Raw genomic sequence first — 24,632 nt, forward strand, 5'->3', positions numbered from 1 at the left:
CAAATTTATTTTTATTTTTTTAAAAAAATTATAATTTAAATTAATTTTCATTTTTTTAAAAGTTTTTTCTACTTTTCTTTATACGTTAAAAAAGTTTTATTTTTTTAAAACTCGTATCCGGACATATTTTTTACGACGAATAGAGCATATTTATATTAAAAACATAAAAAATGAATAATAAAACATAAAAACAAAAGAAGAAACCCTTATTTATTGGCAACATCATCAGTCTGATTCCCATAAGCAACACACTTAAAAAAAAAAAAAAAGGCAACAACGACATCATCTCTCTCACATGTTTTCCCAAATTATTCAAACATTCTTAAAAAAGGCAACACCTAAAATACACACATTCCAATCCATCACAACCACCCTTCAATTCTGCCTCCGACCAATGTACTCCGCCAGCGCCGCCAGCGGCGCCGCCTTGTCCGAATCGAACTCCGCCAGCTGTTCCTTCGCCTCCTCGCACAACTTATTCGCAAATTCTCGGGCCCCCTCGACTCCCAAAAGCTTCGGATACGTCGTCTTGTCAGTGGCCAAGTCCTTCCCCGCCGTTTTTCCCAATTCTTCGGACGACATCGTCACATCTAGTATGTCGTCCACCACTTGAAAAAGCAACCCGATCTTTTGCGCAAAGATCCGTAGCTTATCCACTTGCTGGGGGCTTCCGCCCCCAAGAATTGCCCCCATTACCACCGACGCCTCCAGTAGCACCGCGGTCTTGTGGATATGTATGAATTCTAACATGTCTAGTCCCACGTCCGCGTTATTACCGGTGAGTTTTATGTCTGCCACTTGCCCCGCCACTAAACCGTCGCCCCCGACCGCCTTTGCTAATTCGTCGACACATGCTATGATCCTCTCCGGCGCCACGTCCTTAGTCCCCGTCGCTATGAATTCGAATGCAAAAGCTAATAAAGAATCACCTGCAATGTATAATGTAGTCAGCAATAAATAAATTACGAAGTATTATTTAACTGTGCCACTTAATTTTGTTACTTTTTTTTTTTTTTTTTTTGTTGGTGTCACTTAATTTTGTCGGTCTTATATTATATGTTTTTTTTTTTAAAAAAATATAATTATACATTTTAATCACATTTTAAAATTTAAAATTAATTTTTTTATTATTTTAATCTTAATTTATAATTATTTTTATTAATATATCTTTTAATTATTTAGTAATTATTTTTATCAAGACTTACCTACTTACATCGGAAAAGAGAAATGCAATTTACTATAAGTAAAATTCAGGAGTTGGAATTAACAAAAAAAAGAACAGGGGGGTGCGGAAAAGATATTTATTTAATAGCTTTGTTCTAAGTTCGAGAAACAGGGACGTCGTATCAGCTACCTGCAAGGACAGCAACGTTCTCGCCGAACATCTTGTGACTGGTCGGCTTGCCGCGGCGGAGGTCGTCGTTGTCCATACACGGCAGGTCGTCGTGGATCAGCGACATCGTGTGGATCATCTCCGCCGCGCAGGCGGCGGGCACGGCGGCGGACGGGTCCCCGCCGACGATCTCACAGGCGGCGATGCACAGCATCGGCCGGATCCGCTTCCCGCCGGCGAGCAACGAGTACCTCATCGCCTCGTGGATCACCGCCGGCTGCCTCATCACGACGGCGCCGTCGAGAGCTCCGTTAACGAACTCCGCCTTCTCCGCCACGTACCGGCCGAAGTCGAATTCCCGCCGCCCCTCCTTCCCGGCGGCGAGTTTCACGTCCTCCTCCGTCAGAATCGCCGCCACGCCGCCGGAATGCGCAATGCTCGTTTTTTTCAGTCGGATTGGACACGGCGGCAGTCTGGCGGCGCCGACGAAGGCGCTCCGAAGAATTGGCGGCGCCGGCCGGAAAATGGCGGCGGAATTGGCGGCGCAGGTGTCTACGAGATTCATTGATCCCATTGTCGGAATTGTTTTGTGAAATTGGGATAGAAAAAATTGAAATGAATTTTGGAGAAACGTCGGCTGAGGGAAGAGATAGGATTTGTGTGACCATATGTGTATATATATAAATAGTGAGAATTCTCAGAATTAATTGTAGCCAATCAGAAACACCCGATGGGTCACACTAAATTTTCATTCACTAAATTGGAAAAATAAAAATCATTTTATATAACCAATTTTTATTCATTTTGACATTATTATTTTTTTAAAACATAACCCATAAAATATATTATTTTCATCCTATTTCAATGATCTAATTTACTTTTCACATATTGATATTTAAATATTAATTATTATATAAAAATATAGTACAAATTAAAAAAAAATGATAAAAATATTTCTATTAGTGTCCCATGTTAAAGACGGAGATCCGGAGTTCCAATCCGGTGAAGCCTACTCCACTTAAACCATTTTCAAATTTGAAGTTGCAGCTCCAAATATGGAGATTTACCTCTTCATATCTAACACCATTTTTGGTGTTTGCTACAAAGCAACGCCAAATTTGGAGTTTTTTATTTTTTATTTATTATTTATTTTTTTAAATTTTTGCAAATTGTAAATTAGTTTCTATAAAATTTAATTTGTAATTTTTTATATTTTAATTGTATATATTTATATTTTTTAATATAAAAAATAGTTTAAAATAATATATAAAATAGAATATTTAGAGAATATTTTTTTTTTGGAGTTAAAAATAGAGTTGTGAGTTGGAGTTAAATTACCGTAGCAATTGTATATTTAGAATTAAAATTGAATAAATTAAGTTGATGGATTGGAGATGACCTTACAATAAATTGTTTTAAATTAGAAGTCCGAATGTAATGACGTGATACGTAAATGAGACCGAAATATTATTTATGGTACGTTAATATCAATTTTTCTTACCAGTCTTTCAAAGTACAATTGTGAATCATGCACTAAAATTATATATATACATATATATATATATGTATAAATAATTCAGAATGGATTGAAACATGGTTTGTTGGATTTTTCGAATTGGGTTATATAAAAAATACTTAATTTTTATTTATTAAGGCTGAAAAAAACACGTGCTTTAGTTTTTGTCTGTGGTGACATAAATATCTCTCTACAATTCATGAATTAAAACTTGTGACAATAACAAGGTCTACTCAGACACAAATGAATAAGGTGTGTTTGTTTGGAGATTGAATTTTTAATATACTGTTCATTTCATTTTTTTCTCTCAAAAATATCAAATTAAATATATTTTTTTTAATTTTTTATAATATGCTAAAAATTAATTTTACATTCAAAACATCACATCAACACTTATTTATATCACATCATACAACTATTCAAATTCAAATTTTTTACTATTCAAAACCCAACTCAAAATCCAAACCCCCAAACAAACACACCCCTAGGTGTTTATGAAACTATTCATGAAAATTTTTCAAAAAAAATTAATACACTATATACATTCATTATTTTTATATTTTCTACACAATTTTTCTATACTTCATGGTAGAAATATTTCATTTTCAACAATTTTCACAAAACAAACATACCCCTAATGTTTGTTTAAGAAATTAAACAATTAATATATTTATTTAAGAAAAAAATTAAAATATTATATTATATCGTATTTTTTAGGCCATAGTTTCCCAAACTTACTGTTCTTTTACTGTGTAATCAATTTTGGGCGCGAGAGTATGCCTACATCCGACAACTTCTGCACCTACATAAGTAGGTTTGGACCATTTTACACTCCTACTTTATTTGTTTGTTTGTTTGTTTTTTTTGTTTTTTTTGTTTATTTGTTTTTTTTTATCTTCCTCATCTATCATCATCGATTTTCATCCTCCCATCTACACAAGCCAAAATCTACATCGACCAAAAGCTCCATTGCCAGTTCGAATCGTGCGACCTTGATCCCCCTCGGCTAATCGAGGGCGACTTTGGGTCTGCGTTTGTCCATCTCCTCGCAATCGCTCACCAAAGGAGGACCATTGGCGCACGGCGCAGCGTTGAAGGGTAACGGCAAGTATCACCGGGCAGCGGTGAAGGTTGGAGAAGAGGCGACTACTGTCATAAAATTTTTAGGAGGAGAAAAAGAAGAATAATGGAAAAGAAGAAGGAAGAACAAGGAGATGATAGCATGGTTCGCCGTCGCGGATCATTGTCGCGGATAGGCCTTTACCATTCCAAATACTCCAAATACATCGCGGTGCATCGACGCCATGTATTGGTCAAATATCAATCAATTATTTATATATATATATAAATATAATGATAAATTTTAAATAATAATTTTACTTGCTATAAATTATTCTAAAATATTATTTTTAATAAAAATCAATTTGTATAAATTAAATACAAATTAAATACAATCCAAAACAATTACGTCAATAAATTAAATAAACAAATTAATCAAATTAACTTAATATTAATTCCAATCCAAAAATTAAAGTAAACAAATTAATTGGGTTTTTGGGTCATTACCTAATTATTTTAATCCAGTTTTTCCCCAACAAGCATTTCTTCCTCAACGCCTTTCTTCTCCAACCCTCCCAACCGCATGTAGCAGGCGGTATCCTCTCAAAATTCGTCACAATTCCTCTCCAATGCCGTTTTCTTCTTAGCAAGTTTCAATTTCTTTTTTCAGATTTCAAATTGAGAGAGGAGTAGAAAACGGAAAAAAGCACGGCAACAGGAGAAAGAGAGCGACAAAAGGAAATATCCGATATGTTCTCTGAATCGGCCAAGTCGGACCGGACTCGGCCGATCCGGCGAACCATGGATGACAATGAAGGAGGAAAGGGTAGAATGGTTTTTTTTTTTTTAATGTGTTTTTAAAATATATTTATAATAAAAATAATTTATTTTAAATTAAAAAACAATATTATTAACAAAAAATTAATTTATTTAATTTAATATAATTATTACATATCAAATCAATACATATCAAAATCCTCCAAACTCAAATCAAACCTTCGTATTATCTAAAGAAACAACAAAAATCAAACTTACTCCAAAATTCAAATACAATCCAAACTCAAACTCTATTTTCCCAAACATTCGTTTATATTTAAATTTCTCATCAAACTCAGCTCCTTATTTTGATGATTAATAACACAATTTCATTATTTTTTCCCTAAATTTCTAACATGGTATCAGAGCCTATCTTTCTCATGCCGTAGATATAGCCTACCAACCCGTGTTTCTCCAGGTACATTCAACCTGGATTGTACCCGAAGGTCTTGTGATTTTGAGATCATGCATTTGCAAGTTGTTTTTTTGCAAATCTGTCTCGTCTCGTCTCCGATCTGCCATCTATCCGCTGCTTGTCTGTTGTCTGTATGCAATCTGAAATCTTCGCTTCTTGTCTGTTGCCTGCGAGCGATCTAAAACGATCTGCCATATGTCTGTTGTTTGTCTGTTGCTGCGTGCGATCTGCCATCTTTCGTTGCTTATTTGTTGCCGGAAATCTGTCTATGATCTGTCATCTATCCGCTGTTTGTCTGTTGCCTGCGTGCGATCTGATATGTCCAATGTTTGCGATTTGTCGGTTTTCGGCTCTAGTAGTCATATGGTTTTCGACTCCGATGGAGAGTCATCTCGTTTTCAGTTCCGGTGGAGCGTCATCTCGTTTTTTGCTCATATGGAGAGTCATCTCATTTTCGGCTCCGGTGGAGTCCTATTGTTTTCAGCTTTGGTGGAGTCATCTCGTTTTCAGCTCCGGTGGAGTCATGTCATTTTTGGCTCCGGTGGAGTCATCTCGTTTTCGATGGCTCCGGTGGAGTCATGTCATTTTCGGCTCTGGTGAAGTCATCTCGTTTTCGGCTCCGGTGGAATCATCTCGTTTTCAGCTCTGGTGGAGTCATGTTTCGGCTCCGGTAGAGTCATCTCGTTTTCGGCTCCGATGGAGAGTCATCTCGTGTTCGGCTCCGATGGAGAGTCATCTCGTGTTCGGTTTCGGTGGAGTCATGTCATTTTCGGCTTCGGTGGAGTCATCTCGTTTTTTGCTCCGGTGGAGAGTCATCTCGTTTTTTTCTCCGGTGGGTGGAGAGTCAACTGCTAATTTTATTTATGTTTTCTTTTTGTGTTTATATTCAAATTTCTCATCAAACTCAAGTTGGTTTCTGTTATACCACTTGAGTTTGAAGGGATGTTGAGATATTTTAGATATTCAGTTTTAGATTTAGTAGATTTGTATTTAGATTTGATCTTATCCATAGATTGGATTAGTTAGATTTGAGTCTATCGAGTATGTTTTGTATTGCATGTAGCTCCTTATTGTGATGATTAATAAAACAATCTCATTATTTTTCCTCTAAATTTCAAACACCGTCAAATATCTCTGTCTTATATATTTTAACTATATTATAAATTTTTAAATTTTAGTTTTTTAATTTTCATTACATTAATAATTAGTTATTTTAATCTTAATTTATAATTACTCATGTTATATTGTAATTATTTTTAATAATACTTCCTCCGTCCCATAACAAAATATTAATTTTTTTTTAGTAATTGTACTATCTACTTAACGTTACAAATAGTCTTCCAATTTACAATATATTACACAAATGTCACTACCTTTATATCATACAATACTAATAGGGTTAATTTAGTCTTTTTATCTTTATTTATACTTTATCTCAATATAATATTAATATTTTAAAATTCCGTGCAAAAAATAAATAGATATATAGATATGGGATGGAGGTAGTATATTTTTTTAATTATTTATTAAATATTATTTCTAAAATATAATGTCTAAGATAAACATCATAAAAATATATGGAACATATAGATTAATTAATACCTATATTTTGTAAAAAAATAATTAAAATAAAAGACATTTAATTGGGAGTGGTAAAATTTTTGGGGACAATAACCAACAAACTCCATGGGTGTGTTGTTTTGGTAATTGTACCAAACTATTAGTTTGGAATTATAAATAATAAAAATTTCAGTGGAAAGAAAGGTTGATATTATAAATAGATATTTAATACTTCATCCGTCCAAAAACTATAGTATGAATTATGTTTTATACAGAATTTAAAAATAATTTATATTATATTAATTGTAAGTAAAAAGTATGGGTAGAAGATTTTTTTGCCCTTGCGAATGTATTAGTGTAAAAAATAGTGACAATTGTGTAATAATGAAAAAGTTAGGGTAGTTTTATAGTGATATAGTTATTTATGGAAATGAGACTATTGTTTTGGGACAGATAAAAATAATAAAAAATATTATTGTATTGGGACCGAGGGAGTACAATATTTGAATAAAACTACTAGTTTTTTTTTTTTTTTTTATAAAAAATTTAGATGAAAATTATATTTGTTTTAATTCAATGATTTTGAAAAACAAATGACAAATGCAGACAATGAATTTTGAAAAATATTTATAGGTATGTTTGGCTGTCAATAGATTTTAGTTCCAATATTATTTTCTTCAAATATTTTCATATTAGGATCTACTTTAATTTTCTATTTTCATCTTTTCTAACATAACAAATGTACATATATAATTCAAGTTTTCATATTTTAATTAAATTGATTTATATTAATTGTATATAAATATATTATTTATATATCTATATTATATACTAAATTGATATTAATATTGAATCAATTTTATTGAAACAATGGGCTCCAACCATGACCTGAAAGATATGTGTTTGTTTGTGGGTTTGAATTTTTTTTAGTAATAAAATGAATTTGAATAGTTGATTGTGATAAAAAAATATATTTTAATTTGATATTTTGAATACAAAATAAATTTATAGTATAATAAAAAAAATAAAAAATAATTATTTGATTTGATATTTTTTGAGAGAAAAAAAAATTTAAATAATAAAACACTTATTTGTTTGGTTAAATTTTTTTAATCTAAATTTTTATTTAAATAATATTTCATGAGAAAAACATAATACTCCCTCCGTTCGCCTCTGGGTCACATTTACCTTGTGTGTCATTGTACTTAACATTAAAATTTTTTTTTATAGTTGTATAAGTTTTTGTATAAATGTCATTCTATTAGTATTATAAGACACTAATGAAAATATTTTTGCAATTTTTTCTTAATTTGTACTACTATTGATATAATAATTAATATTCAAATATCGATACGCAAAAAGTAAATGAGACCCTTAGAGTCCGACAAAAGTAGTATATTTTTACTAAAAACAGTACGACTTTAAACAGTAAAAAAATATAATCTGAAATCAAAATAAAACAAATCCTATATATATATATATATATATACATGTTCCAATCTATAACTCCAATTCTTCGAACTTCAAATCTTCCTACGAGCATTGTACTCCGTTATAGCGGCCAATGGCGCCACCTTATCCAAATCGAACTCTTTCAATAGTTCCTTAGCCTCCTCGTGCAACTCATTCACATATTTACGAGCACCCTCAAGCCCCAAAAGCTTCGGATATGTTGTCTTGTTGGCGTCCAAATCCTTACCCACATTTTTTCCTATTTTTTGAGACGACATAGTCACATCTAATATGTCGTCTACCACTTGACCCGTTAGCCCAAAATTTCGAGCTAAAACACGTAATTTTTTCACTTGTTCATCACTTCCACCGCCAAGAATCGCCCCCATCGCCATTGAAGCCTCCACTAGAATGGCGGCTTTGTGAATGTGTATGAATTCTAATGTGTCAAGTGTCACATTATCGTTGTTTCCGGTGAGTTTCAGGTCAACCACCTGTCCTGCCACTGTGCCTTCTAGTGCCTTCGCTAGTTCGTTAAGACATGCTATAATCCTTTCGGGTGAGACATCTTTTGTGGTTGTCACTAAGAACTCGAATGCAAAGGCCAACAAAGAATAACCTGACATGATACAAATAACTTTTTATTTTTTTTCAAATACTAACAAAAAAAAACCTGAATTTGATGGAAAAAATATTCTCATTAAACATTAAATTAAATACTGATTTTTTTATTTTTTTTAAATTTTCAAAATTTTAGAAACCTTCAAAAACCTCTATCTAAACGGGCCAAAAGTAAAACAAGCAAAGCCGAGGTAGGAATTGCTTATAAGTAATTTTATACTATCAATTTTGTTCTTACACTAATTTTGTATTTTATTGTATATTTTTTTCCAGGTGTTTCTATTAATTCTTTTAAAGGGTTTTAATAAATATATATTATTATATATATATATATATATAAAATTAGTAGGTAAACTATTTTTTAAGTCAAGTAGACACTGTTCGAAAATAGTTTCGTAAGTAAAATTTTTTTCGCTAATATAGTAATTCGGTCTCGGACTCGCCACGCTGACCCGACATTGCCGACATGATTATGACTCGACTCGTCATATAGTTGCCACATCAGTGATATGTGAATTTTTTTTAAAAAAAAATATAAAATGTCTTATTAAACTATTTTTTAGTCCCATAATGACTTTCTTTGTCATTTTTAGAACATTTAAATGGAATTTGTTTACAAATAGTCTTGCAAGTAAAATTTTTTTGCTAAAATAGTCAGTCCTCCAACGTGGCATTTACTTGGCGATGACATATTAGCCGCTCCGGCGCTACGTCAGCAACAAGTGGCCAGTGTGGCGGTTCGGCACTGAAGGACTATTTTAGCGAAAAAATTTTACTTACAAAACTATTTTCTGACATGGTCCACTTAAAGTTCTAAAATAATAAAAGAGGTCATATACAATACTAAAAAAATAATTTAGCCAAATTAATAACATGTTGGCATATTCAAAATTGCCAAGCACTTTTGTTTCTACTTTTGGCATATGAGCAAGTTGCATGATGTTGTTGCAGGTTTTGTTTGACACCATTTCGGGAAACCTGCCAACTGCAGAGTTGACCGAGTTACAGCTTTTGGATGCATCATGTGTGTTCTGCACTCAATGGAATAGGACAAATGAATATGCATTGGACAAAGGACGTGCAGGAGAAGCTGCATGTATTGTCCTCTCATACTGGATGGCATTAAATGACCTTGAACACACTGCCCCAAAAGTTGTCACAGTCAACTTTTGTCTTTTGTGTATTGTGCATATATTTTGTTGGATGTTTGTTTGTATTCGTGGGTGAGCAACCAGAACTTAGAGAAGTATTCTCTCCACCTGTTAGAATGTTGAGAGAGCTCATCCATGGAGGATTGAAGACGAGAAGAAGGATTCTTGGAGTCGAAGCCGAATAAGATATTCATCCGGTAAACAACCTTATTCTTAACTTGGTCGTTGGCCTGCTGGAGTTGTTGCGGTAGAGTAACAGCCAATCCATGAGAGTTTGTAAAACTAAATGGAGCTTGGGTAGAAGATAGGTTGGGTAGTTCGGTTTGGTGTCTTATATGGTGTAAACCAAGTGTTTGGTTTAGTTAAGACTCCTGGATTGGAATCCCCTAGACGTAGGTTGGAAAACCGAACTAGGTAAACAAACTTGGTGTGTTGTTTTTCTTTCTGCACTTATTCAGCCATCGATGCGTGCATGAATACACACCTCTGTTATAACCGCGAGACAACTACGTTGTAAAGTTGTGTTAACGTCGAACGTTTCACAGTTCCGCTGTGCAAGGTACTCGGAGGCGTTGGACCTCTTTCGCGCCCCTTTCCGCAACTTCCAACATAAGATAGTAACTATTTCATTTTGAAAAGTAATAAAAGCCGAATACTTCCTTTATTTTGTATTTGTAGTTTGAAATAATTTTTTATTAGGTATTAAAACAAAAAAAAAAAAATATATTTTATATTAAATTATTTAAATAACATATATATATTATATACTTCTTTTGTCTTACTCTAAAATTTACAATTTTTTTTTTTTCGTATGAAGGTATATATTTTATTTTTAATAACTATTAATCATTCAAAAAATTACAATTACATATCATTAATTTTCTTTAATAAAAACATAAATATTTTTACATAAAAAATAAATACTATTACAAACTAGTATTAAAATAATACTATCTCCGTCCACTTAATAAGTTTGCATTTATATTTTTCGTCATTGTAATTGACATTAAAAATATTCTTATATTTGTATAATTTTTACATAAATATTATTATATTTGTATTATAAAACACTAATAAAAATATTTTTATCATTTTCCCTTGATTTTTATTATATTTTAATATAATAATTAATATTTAAAAATCACCACAAAAATCAAATCTCAACCTTCTAATTGGAAAGAGGGAGTAATATTTATAAATTAGCAACCTAAACACCAAATACTCCTATTACCTTAGAAATGGACAAATGAATTATATTAAAATGAATATATGAACATCTTATATCTTTTATTATACTACTTTCCGGACCAAGGTTCTTATTTATTTTTTGCCTTAATCTTTAACTATTAATTATTATATTAAAAATGTAGTACAAATTAAGAAAAAATTACAATTATACTTCAATTAGTATTTTATAATACTAATAGAATAATATTTATACAAAAAATTATATAAATATAAAGACATTTTTAATGTCAACTATAATGGCGCAAAAGATAAATATAATCTTATAAGCGGACGAGAATATTGATTGAAAACGTACATGTTTTGTAATATAATATGATTATTAATTAATTTCAATAAAAAAAAGTAATACTATTAATTTCAATCCATAAAATATACTCCCTCCGTTCCAATACAATAGTCTTATTTACTATTTTTGTCTGTCTCAAAACAATAGTATTATTTCCATAAATAACCATATCACTATAAAAGTACCCTTACTTTATCATTATTATTATACAATTGTCACTACTTTTTACACTAATACACTCACAAGAGCAAAAAAATTTTTTACCCATACTTTTTACCCACTATCAATATAATATCAATATTCATTAAATCCCGTATACAACACAACAAAGACTATAGTTCTGGGACCGAGAGAGTATTAAATAAATTTATATACTCCCACTTTTAAATATCAACTTCGTTGAATTTTTGCATCATTGTACTTAACATTAAAAATATTTTTATATTTGTATAATTTTTTTATACAAATATTTTTCTATTAGTATTACAAGACACTAATGGAAATATTTTTATAATTTTTGTTAATATATACTATATTTTGATATAATAATTAATATTAAAAAATCAAATATACAAAAAGTAAATAAAACCGAAGACATTATAAAATTTATTTCAATTTAAAATTTAAATATATTTCAAATTCAAAAACACTACTTCAAAACCTACAAGCAAAACGACACCGTACTTACTTGCCAGGACAGCAACTTTCTCACCAAACACCTTGTGATTGGAGGGCTTGCCGCGGCGGAGGTCGCCGTTGTCCATACACGGCAGGTCGTCCTGCATCAACAAAATCGTTTGGATCATCTCCACCGCGCACGCGGCGGAGACGGCGGCCGCCGGATCGCCGCCGACGACCTCGCAGGCGGCGATGCACAGCATCGGTCGGATCCGCTTCCCGCCAGCGAGCAGCGAGTACCTCATCGCCTCGTGGATCACCCCCGGCCGCCTCATCGCGACGGCGCCGTCGAGCGCGCCGTTCACGAGCGCCGCCTTTTCCGCCATGTACTGGCCGAAGTCGAAGGTCGTCCGCCGCCCCTCCTTACCGCCGGCGACTTTCAGTTCCCGCTCGTTCAGACTCGCCGCCGCGACGCCGCCGGAATACGCAATGGCCGTGTTTTTCAGTCTCATCGGAGACGGCGGCAGTCTGGCGGCGGCGCCGACGAAGGAGGTTTGGAGCGTTGGCGGATGCCTGAAATTGGCGGCGCAGGGATCTATGAGATTCATTGATGCCATTGTCTCGATTGTTTTGTGGAATTTGGACAAAAATATTGAAATGAATTGTCTATCAATAGAGCTGGAAACGACTGAGCCGAACTTGTCATTTTTTAGTTCGGTTAGCTAAGGACTCAAGCTCAACTCGTGTTCGTTCGTTAAGATATACAAGTTGAAATTTTTATTTTACCTCGGTTCATTTAACAAATTTTTTGTTTGTATTCAACGCAACTCGGTTCGTTAAAAGAAATTTTATTTTATTTATTTAATTCTTTTAAAAAATTTAAATTTAGTTAATAATAATTATAGTTTTTATAAATAAATTTGAATAAAAAATAAAATGAAATATACGATTCATAAAGATATGTATATTTATTAAATATAAAATTATTAATTTAATTTTTTTAATAAATACTAACATTTGCGAACAAGCTTGAATTCATTCGTGAACATAACGAGTCAAAATTTATGTTAATATTCGGTTCGTTTAGCTTAACGAACGAGTTCTTAGTGAGTTCAAACAAGCCGAGCTCGTGAACTGTACATTTGTTTTACAACTCTATCTATAAATTGAATGTCGGGTCGGATCTGGTCGGCTCAGAGAGGATGGTCTAAGCCGTGGCAGTGTTGGCCACGTCCGATTTATTTATTTATTTTTTTGCGGGTTGACCCGGGCTATTTTTTAGTTCTGGAATGTTCTGATTTGATTTTAGTGAATATGCTTTTAAAAATTATATTGTCTACCGCTTAATTAGTGTAGACAACAAATTTAAGAAAGATATATGCTGTTTGTTTGGAAGTTTGAATTTTGAGATTTGATTTGAATAGTAAAAATATTGAATTGAAATAGTTATATGATGTGGTATAAATAAGGATTGATGTGATGTTTTGAATGTAAAATTAATTTTTAATATAATACTCCATCCGTCCCAAATACCGTGCAACATTTATATTTGGCACGGGAATTTAGGTGGAAAGTATTAAGTATGATAATTTGATATAATTTGGATATTAAAAGATGTGATTGGAGAGAGAAATGATTATTTGTTTTTTTTTTATTTGAGTGATGTGATGTGATAAAGTAAAATTTATATTAATATATGTATAAAAATATTATTAATTATTTATAAATTTGGAAATATTACAGTAAGTTTGAGACAAACAAAAAAGAAATGTTGCAGGGTGTTTGAGACTGAGGGAGTATAAAAATAAAAAATAGGTGTTCAATTTGATGTTTTTGAGGAAAAAAATTTAAATAAATAGTAGAATTTTGATAAAATCCTATAACCGAACCACCCATGGTAAATAAATAGAAATATATTAGTAAAAGTAATTATAATATAATAAAATTAATTATAAATTAAGGTTAAAAATTTAAAAATAATTAAAGTGTATAATATTTTTTTAAAAAAAATAAGATAAAATGTAGAACGAACAAAAATATAAAATAAGCAAAAATTTTGTTAACTTAAAAAAAAAATGTAGAACGAACAAAAATATAAAATAAGCAAAAATTTTGTTAACTTAAAAACAAAAATGTAGAACGAACAAAAATATAAAATAAGCAAAAATTTTGTTAACTTAAAAACAAAAATGTAAAACGAACAAAAATATAAAATAAGCAAAAATTCTGTTAACTTAAATAAATACAATTATTAAAATGTTATTTTTATCGATATTAAAAATTGTAATATTAAATATATATATAACTATATTGTTTATTACATATTTATAATATATTAAAAAATATTTAAAAATCAAATATTTATTTTTTATATTACATTAAAAATAAATTTTCATTTAAAATGTGAGCTTGTTATGTATATCATATTAATTAATTATTTTAAATTTTAAATTTTATTAAAATCTAAATTTTATTATTTATATCAATAAAAACTTTTTAGATAATAATTTTTTAGTTTTATTTTTATTGAAAGTAACAAATACTTTTAAAAAAATAATAACGTATGTGTGAAATCTTCATATTTTGAATTGAAATAATAAAAAATTAAAAGAATAATGGGAAAATAAGTGTAACAATTGTTCTTATAATGATGATCAGTAAAATTAATGGTAGCCAATCAGTAACAGCCAGATGTGCCCACCATTTTCCAATTCAAGCAAAATTAGGGTTTACATATTTATACCTTTTTATTATTATTATTATTTTTATTTTTTTATGACGTAGGACCCGCAGTCGTTACCCGAAAGTGCGCACTGGGTAAACTCCTGCCTGAATTTAAGGCCATCTCCAACCCATCAACTCTATTTATCCAGTTTTAACTCCAAATATACAGTTGCTACAGCAATTTTATTTTAACTATAACTTCATTTTTTACTATTATTCTTCAAATATTCAATTTTTTTTATTATTTTAAATAATTTTTTATTTTTATAATTTAAAATAAAATTTTAAAAAATGAAATGAAATTTAAAAATCAAATTTATAATTTTAAAAACTAAAAAATTAAAATATAAATAAATAAATAACACAACGCAAAAAAAAAAATGACATTACTATAATGCAACACCAACATTAGCGTTGAATTTAGCGTGGATTAAAAATAATCCACTCAAAATATACTAACTCAGCACCATTAATGACGCTGGGTTGAAGATCGCCCAATACCTGCAAACTAGACCGACAAATCAATTTATAGCCCATTTGCGTGCACGATATGTGGTCATTTAATAATAAAAATATAATAATAATGGAGTAATATATAGCGGATTACGTCTGTCGCAAATCACTTACTAATCAAAGGATAGTTGAAAATAATAATAATAATATTTTTTTCTGATTCACATGTAATGTTTATTTCTGTATGTCACATATTTTAATTTTATTTTTAACTTTATAATATATATTATCTCTAGTCTCATTTAAAAAAATAATAATATTTTAATCAATAAAAATAAGTAAAAAATTTGAATATTTGTAATTTAAATAAATTAATTTTGATTATTGTTATAATTATTTTTATTAAAATACGAAATATATATTTTAAATGAGACAGACAAAAATAATAATAAAATACTTCGAACTAAAACAAAAAGAATAATTTTTTTAATTTTAATTTGATTAATTATTATCTTAATTTAAATTATAATTAAATATATTATATTATAATTAATTTTACTAATATAATTTAAATTATTTAGTAATCATATCCTTCGAAATATGTGTAACAGTAACTAAAAGAGAGTAATAAATTTCATAATGGGTAAAGTGCATCACTCCATTAATTACAAAGGGTTTGTTTTTTTCGTCTAAAATATACTCCATTCGTCTCGAACAAAGTCCAATATTTATTTTGGGCACGAGTTTTTAGGTAAGTAGTCACCCCTCTGTTCTAATACAATAATTTTATTTATCATTTTTGTTCGTCCTAAAACTATACTCTCATTTCCATAAATAATCATATCACCGTAAAACTATCTCACAATTGCCACTATTTTTTACACTAATATACTCACAAGGGCAAAAAAGTCATTTATCCTTACATTTTATCAACTACCAATGTATTATCAATATTCTTTAAATCTCGTGCCTAATATAACAAGACTATACTTTTGGGACGGAGGAAGTATTAAATAGGATAATTTAAAAATTAGGTGATGTAATAGACAGAGAAATGTATATTTTATTTTATTTTATTTGGATGATGTGATGTGATAAAGTGTGGAGTAAAAATTAAGTACAATTAATAATTTTCTATTTTGGAAATATTGCAGTGTGTTTGGGATATACCAAAAAGAAAATATTGGAAAATGTTTGGGACGGAGGGAATATTTTATTTTCATTTAATAAATATTATTATATTTTAATAATAATTTGTAAAAGTTTTGATATGTAAAAACCATTTTATGCCTAAAATATGTAAAATTAATATAATAATATTTATATAAATAATAGATTAAATATTGATTTGAGAAATGAATTAATATATGTTTGAATTAATCTAGACCATTAATTTAAATCCACATATTTTAATTAAATAAATATTTTAATTAACTAATGGTGCTGATTAAACTCAATTTGAATTAATAAATTCAATCGGTGATCGAGATCGTAAATAAAATATAAAAATGTGAGATTATGTGTAATATGTAACGTGGCTTATATATACTAAAAAAATTGATATTGTATGTTTTTGATAAAAAGATGACAAAATGTATATTAACAAATTTGATTCTCGATAAATATTAAGTTTTTTGTCCACCAATTTTATTTTATTTTTTTACAAAAAAATATACTATTTTTCATTTATAACAAATAATTTGTATACACTTATTTAATTTATACTCGTCATTTTTTTTTATGTTATATTAAAAATTATTTTTATATTTAAAATATCAAATAAATGTATTCAAATTTTACTACTCCCTTCGTCCGGTGCGTTTACTTTTTGTAGGTAGATTTTTGAATATTAGTATTATAATGGGTTGTAGTAAAAAATACGAAAATACCCTTATTAGTATTGTGTAATATAAAATTAATGGCATTTGTGTAATATAGTGTAAGTTTGAAGGATATTTATTATGTTAGGTAGGTAGTACAATTACTAAATTAGAAAATGGTAACCTTGTTTTGGGACGGACAAAAATAGAAAATAACAACGTTTCCGTGGGATGATGGAGTATTTAATAATCCAAACCTAAAAATCAAATAGACAAACAAATAAATAATACTTATTTTATATTGAATATTAATATTTTTTTTTGTGAATGAATATTATATACTATTCCCTCCGTCTTATATCTATATATTCATTTACTTTTTGGACGAAGTTTTAGAAATATTAGTATTATATTGAGATAAAGTGGAAATAAATATAAAATGACTAAATTAACCCTATTAGTATTGTATGATATAAAGACAATAACATTTGTGTAATATATTGTAAATTGAAATGATATTTATAATATTAGGTAGATAATACAATTACTAAAAAAGCAAATTGATACTTTATTATGAGACGGACCAAAATAAAAGAATAGATAAATTATTAAGGAATTGAGGAAGTATTATATTATGTAAATATGGGTAAAAAAATATATTTTATATAATATTTTGTGTCTTGAAAAAAAATAAAAAAATTTAGGGTGAGTTTACTTGAAAGATTTTGTAATAATTTTATTATTCTAATTTTTTTTCTGCTAAAATATACCAAATTAAATGTGTTTATTTTATGAGATTATTGGAAAGTAAAATTTTTTTACGTGACGTATAAAAAATTATTTAGAAAATATAAAAAATAATGAATATATGCAGTATATTAATTTTTTTGAAAAAAAGTTTGGGAAAAAAATAATAGAATGAATAAATTCATTTCTTATATTATATTAAAAGTGAATCTTACATTCAAAACATCATATCAATATACATATATATATTTATATCATATCAAACAACTATTTTAATTCAAAATTTTAATATCAAAATCTAAAACTCAAAATCAAAATATCTACCGTAAACACCCTCCGAGCGTTTTATTTTCAACATGCGCTTTTTTTTAAAAAATTATTTTAAATAGTAAATTGAATGTAATATTTCATAAAAAAAAATACTCATTCCGTCCTATTTGCCGTGTTCATATTGCCATTTTTATCTGTCCCACATCACATTTTTTTTTTTTGAAAAATTATTACACTTTATTTTCATTTTAATTTTTCTAATTTATAATTATTTAATTTTAATTATATTAATTAATGATTTTAAGTTTAATTTATAATTATTTATATTATAAAATAATTATTTTTATTAATGTATTTTTAATTATTTATTAATTATATGTATTCTAAATTCTCGTATCTATAATTATTTATTTGTTTTTTTCAAAAAAAAATTAAATTAATATTTCAATCTTTTGTGAGATGGAAGTATTTTTGCAAGTATTTTTACAATTTTTTTTTTAAATTTGCATATTTATTAGTATTATAGATATTAATGCAAGTATTTTTGCAATTTTAATTTTTTTTTTATCCTAAATTCTCGTATCTATTAGTATTATAAGACACTAATTGAAATACTTTTGCGATTTTTTGTTAATCTGTATTACGTTTTGATATAATAATTATATTTAAAGATCAATATAAAAATTTTTGCAAATGAGATCCTTAGATATCAACGAAGCTAGTATTTGCAAAAATAAAATATGTAATATACATAAACATTATAGTCAGAGGCGAGCCGAGGAGTCCAAGTGTCGCGGGTTGACATTCCTGCCCCTGGTTCTCGGCCATAGTCCGTCCCATGTGTGCGAGCCCCTGCCCTGTACGGTCGACTAATGACCTATATCTTGGTGCATGTACGAGTTCCGCATGATTCTCCCATACTATATAGTATATCCCGGGCGTGTTGCGCACAGGGGACAGGTGATCTGGGCCTCAGCGCAGACGTGGCCTAGGCGCCGGGCGTGTCAGCTTCCGGACACGTTACATATGGTATCAGAGCAGATCTTGACGTTGGTGGCGAACGAAGCGACAAAGTGTGCATGTCTCGAGTGAAGGAGTATGTCAGGAGCACGTCAAGGATGATCATGTCCTAAGGTAACTGGACAATCCGACGTTGCCGAGTACGTCAAGGAAGAGTATGTTCTAAGGTAACTGAACATTCCAAGGAATGGGAGTATGCTCGACGTTGTTGAAAGGGCCAAGAGGGCCGAGCTTTGTTCGTAAGGGAAAAACCACGTTAAGGACGATCATCGGACGAAAATCGCACAAGCGGCAACAAAGGATGTCCCGGATGGTGTGTGGAGATGTGCAGCGGAAGCTGGGTCGCACATGGATTATGACAAAAGACCTCGCTGGCTGTTGGTGAGCACAAAAGAGAAGGGTATGCAGGAAAGGGTCGACGAATTGATGCCGAAGGCATACGGAGGTGTAAGAAACAACGTCAGTGCACTCAAGTAGCGTCACACGAGGGCGTTTGCGACTTGAAGTGGGGGAGTTTGTCACGGGCTGACATTCCTGCCCCTGGTTATCGGCCATAGTCCGTCCCATGTGTGCGAGCCCTTGTCCTGTACGGCCGACTAATGACTCATATCTTGGTGCAGGTACGTGTTCCGCATGATTCTCTCATACTGTATGGTATACCCCGGACGTATTATGCACAGGGGACGGCTGATTTGGACCTCAGCGCAGACGTAGCCTAGGAGCCGGACGTGTCAGCTTTCGGACACGTTACACAAGGGTGGTTCCTAATTATTTTAACTTTTTAATTGAATGTATTATATATATATATATTCTTTTTAATAATGACCATGCCTATTGATTTAATAAAAAATATTATTATAGAAATTTAATTTAATGTTCAAATAGAATTATTTTAACCTTATGATTTTTTATTTTTTATTTTTTTTTCATATTTGAAAAAAAGTAAATGAGAAAAACAAATTCAAAATTTGTCTACTTGCATATTTTTTTTTAAAATTTAATTATATTATATATTAAAATAATTCAATCCCACCAAAAAAATATATTTCAAACTCTGCCACTTAATTTAAATATTAGTTTTATTGATAAATGGATTTTTTTAGTTCCAACTCTTTTATTATTTTAATTTTGTAAGTGTGTCGCATACTAGTTTTATAAGAGTGGAAATTTTTTACAATTTAATTCTCCGATGTCGGAAATGCCTACGTGACACCCATATGGCTCGTTGAAGGACACGTATCCGTCAGGTCAGCGACACCCGATGGACAAATTAATTTTTATTTCTTTATTTATATTTTTTAAAATTTTTAATTTTTTACAAAAAAGACAAAAAAAACCTTGAAAAAATATTAAAAAAACTCAACGTATCAATCATATCAGCGACACCCGACGGACACGCTCCTCTGGCGAACCATGTTGGTGCTACGTAGGCATCTCCGGCACCGGATGATTGAAAGTGCAAAAAAATGTTCACTTATATGATTAATTTGCGACAGACTTTAATTACAAAATAAAAATAATAAAAAAATTCGGTTAAAAAAAAAATCATTTTTACCCTAATTTCATTTTAGAATAAAAATACAAAGTGAACAAATTCAAATATCAAAATATAAATTCCAAATGCACAATCGCAACACAACTCAACCTTCAAATCTTCTTACGAGCAAGGTCCGTTAAAGCGGCCAATGGCGCCACCTTATTCGAATCGAACTCTTCTAGTAGTTCCTTAACCTCATCGCACAACTTCCTCGCAAATTCACGTGCATTCTCGAGGCCCAATAATTTAGGATACGTGGTCTTGTCAGTAGCCAAATCTTTACCGGCGGTTTTTCCCAACTCTTGCGACGACATGGTCACATCAAATATGTCGTCCGCCACCTGACCCATAAGCCCAATTTTCCGGGCTAAGAGACGTAGTTTATCCACTTGTTCTTGACTTCCACTGCCGAGAATTGCCCCTATGGCCGTCGTCGATGCCTCCACTGGCACGGCGGACTTGTGGATGTGTATGAATTCTAATGTGTCTAGTGTTACATTGGCATTATTTCCGGTGAGTTTCAAGTCCACTATTTATCCCGCCGCTGACCCTTCGGCCGCCTTTGCCAATTCGTCGACACATGCTAGCACCCTTTCCGGCGAGACCCCTTTGGTGGCCATCGCTATGAACTCGAATGCAGACGCCAATAAAAAATCACCTGCCATGGTACGGACATATCTTTAATTTTAATTTTATTTACTCTCTCCGTTCCAAAAATATAGTTTTAATTGGTTTTGGTATGAGATTAAAGAAATATTAATATTATATTAATAGTCAGTAAAAAAATATAAGTAAAAGACTTTTTAGCCCTTGTGAGTGTATTAGTGTAAAAAGTAGTGACAATTGTCTAATAAAAATGAAAATGTATGGGTAGTTTTATGGTGATATGATTATTTATGGAAATAAGACTATTATTTTGGAACGGACAAAAATGGTAAATAAAACTATTATATTGGGACGGGGAAAGTATTTTTTTGCTATCGGTCCATTTTGTGAAAATTAAAATGTGAATATTAAATTTATAAAAACTCTAAAGACTGTATTATTCTTTCATTATCAAAATAAAGACATATAGGTACTATTAATAAACTTGATAGATTCAAATTAGAGTAACCTAATTTATAGATTTATAGATGAGATCGAACTATAATTTAACTATCAAATTTAAAATTAATCTAAATATCTTAATAATAATAATTATGCTTTTTTTTTTTTTTTTTTTCTCTTCAAAATTTCTTCAAATATTATTATTATTAATAATTTAATACCACATTATCTCAATTCAATTGGACCTTTTTGGAGTTTTATAGTACACTCAAAAATAATAATTCATCAGTCCCACATACCATGTCCACGTTGCCGTTTTTGTCCGTCCCATATTCCATGTCACTTTTATTTTTTTGGAAGATAATTACACACTTTAATCTCATTTTAAACTTTTTAATTTATTTTTATTTTTAATTTTAATTAAACTAATTAGTTATCTTAATCTTAATTTATAATTATTTATATTATAGGATAATTATTTTCTCTAATATATTCTTAATTATCTACTAATTACACCTCATCTAAAATACCGTTTCTACAGTGTAGCAGACACGGTATGTGGGACGAAGGTAGTAATATTTTATTAGTTAGTAAAAAAGTATAAATATATTACATAATATGTTTGTAATTTGATAATAGTGTATTATTATTATTTTTTTTAAAAAAAAATGAAACAGATAAAAATATAAAAGAAATACTTTAAATTAAGACGAAAATAATATAAACATATAAAGGTATATTTGGGGCTGAGGAAGTACTATTTAATTTATCTTACTATGTTTAGATAACTTATTATTATTGTTATTATTATTATTATTTATTCATTCATTTTAAATATATTTAAAATCATAAACAAATACATCTACAGGTTACTAAAAAATGTTACGAATGTCTTATTTTTTGGATTTATAGTAAATAAAAAATAATACTCCCTTCCTCCGGTAAAAATGATATAATTTTTTATTTTTGTCCGTCTTAAAGAAATGATACAATTTTTAAATTTAGTAATTGTATTACATATCTACCATAATTAATACATTTACAGTTTTCAATATACTTCATTCGTCCCTTAACTATCTATCCATTTTTTATTTTGGTCCGTTACATAACAAAGTATCCATTTCATTTTTTTTTAGTAATTGTACCATCTACCTAACATTACAAATACCCTTTCAATTTACAATATATTACACAAATGTCATTACCTTTACCTCGTACAATACTACTAGAGTTAATTTAGTATTTTTACGTTTATTTCTACTTTATTTCAATTATAATACTAATATTTTTAAAACTTCGTTCAAAAAGTAAATTGATATATAGATATGAGATGGAAGCAGTATAACACAAATATCATTACTTTTTTATCACACAATCTAATAGAAATATTTTTGTCTTTTCCACTACAAATAAATATAATACGTAATATTAAAATATCTACATGCAAAAATAAATATTACTTTTGTTGCAAAATTTTTTGATATTTTTATTATTTAATTTTGTATATAAAATAATTACATGTATTAATATATTTATAATTTTAAATAAAAATTAAAAATATTATGATATTAATTTATTTCACTAGAATAAAATACTTTTGATTTGAAACGGACGAGTGAGTATGATATATTATTTCACCTGCTAGGAGTGCAATCTTCTCGCCAAACACTTTGTGATTGGTCGGAATGCCGCGGCGGAGATCGTCGTTGTCCATACACGGCAGGTCGTCGTGGATCAGCGACATCGTGTGGATCATCTCCGCCGCGCAGGCGGCGGGGACGGCGGCGGACGGGTGGCCGCCGACGATCTCGCAGGCGGCGATGCACAGCATCGGCCGGATCCGCTTCCCTCCGGCGAGCAACGAGTACCTCATCGCCTCGTGGATCACCACCGGCCGCCTCATCCCGACGGCGCCGTCGAGTGCGCTGTTCACGAGCGCCGCCTTCTCCGCCATGTACTGGCCGAAGTCGAAGGCCCGCCGCCCCTCCTTATCGCCGGCGGCGACTTTCACTTCCTGCTCGTTCAGACTCGCCGCAACGCCGCCGGAATACGCCATGCCCGTTCTCTTCAATCTCATCGGACATGGCGGAAGTCCGGCGGAGACTACGAAGGAGCTCCGAAATGGCGGCGGCTGCCTCAAAACGGCGGCGGAATTGACGGCGCGTAGGTCTACGAGATTTGCGGATCTCATCGTCATAAGAAATATTCAAACGTATTGTTGAGAATGACTTGAAGGAAGAAAAAGACGGATGGTCAGCGAACTTTTCTCTGGAATAAAGTAAAAATAACTAATATTATCAGTACTGTGTGATAAAAATATAATAATATTTATATTATATATAGTAAATGGTAAGGATATTTGTAATGTTAATAAATATTACAATTGCTTAAAAAAAATAAATTAATAATTTATTATAGGAGAAATCGAAATGAAAAAATAAATAATTTGTTAAGAAAATAAAGAATATATAATAAAATGCTAATCATTATTTAAAATTTTATTCACTAATTTTCATCAATTTATTGTCATTGATGGACTACATGTATTTCTTTGCACTTAATTCAGTTTAATTTAAAAATTATATTACTAATGTTATGAAAATTTCAATTTTACTCGTATAAGTAAACAATATTAAGATGAAATAAATGATCGATTCACATAAAAGTTTAAATTATTAAAATATTTATCATTTATTTATTTATCTACAAACAAGAATCAACAAACATATTTAACATTAAAATTCAAAATCAAAAGTTTATAAATAAACATACATGTAAAAACTTGAAAATTAAGTTTCAAGCATGTGGCATAACTTTTAAAAGAAGAAATACTACTGAGGTGTTTGGACGGATATCACTTGATATTACGCTTTCATTTTATTTTATTATTTTTCGTATAAGCTCTCTTTTCAAAAAAAAAAATATATATATCTCTTTAA

At 30.2% G+C, this 24,632-nt stretch overlaps 2 protein-coding genes and 1 pseudogene across 2 annotated transcripts; all 3 read right to left on the reverse strand.

The window, feature by feature from the left end:
• Positions 1-193: 193 nt before the first annotated feature.
• LOC127257450 (geranylgeranyl pyrophosphate synthase, chloroplastic-like) lies at positions 194-1,994 on the reverse strand. Its single transcript, XM_051283882.1, has 2 exons — positions 1,355-1,994; positions 194-929 (listed from the first exon to the last, which is right to left on the reverse strand). The coding sequence occupies exons 1-2, from the start codon at positions 1,905-1,907 to the stop codon at positions 376-378; spliced, it is 1,107 nt and encodes a 368-aa protein (XP_051139839.1). The 5' UTR covers positions 1,908-1,994; the 3' UTR covers positions 194-375.
• Positions 1,995-8,197: 6,203 nt separating this feature from the next.
• LOC127257334 (geranylgeranyl pyrophosphate synthase, chloroplastic/chromoplastic-like) lies at positions 8,198-12,750 on the reverse strand. The gene is made up of 2 exons (XM_051283711.1): positions 12,146-12,750; positions 8,198-8,770 (listed from the first exon to the last, which is right to left on the reverse strand). The coding sequence occupies exons 1-2, from the start codon at positions 12,690-12,692 to the stop codon at positions 8,223-8,225; spliced, it is 1,095 nt and encodes a 364-aa protein (XP_051139668.1). The 5' UTR covers positions 12,693-12,750; the 3' UTR covers positions 8,198-8,222.
• A 7,925-nt stretch (positions 12,751-20,675) lies between these two features.
• On the reverse strand, positions 20,676-23,902 carry LOC127257313 (geranylgeranyl pyrophosphate synthase 7, chloroplastic-like; annotated as a pseudogene).
• Between the last annotated feature and the right edge of the window lie 730 nt (positions 23,903-24,632).

This window comes from Andrographis paniculata, unplaced genomic scaffold (genome assembly GCF_009805555.1).
Source record: "Andrographis paniculata isolate CXL003 unplaced genomic scaffold, ASM980555v1 Contig57END, whole genome shotgun sequence".
Taxonomy (NCBI): Eukaryota; Viridiplantae; Streptophyta; class Magnoliopsida; order Lamiales; family Acanthaceae; genus Andrographis; species Andrographis paniculata.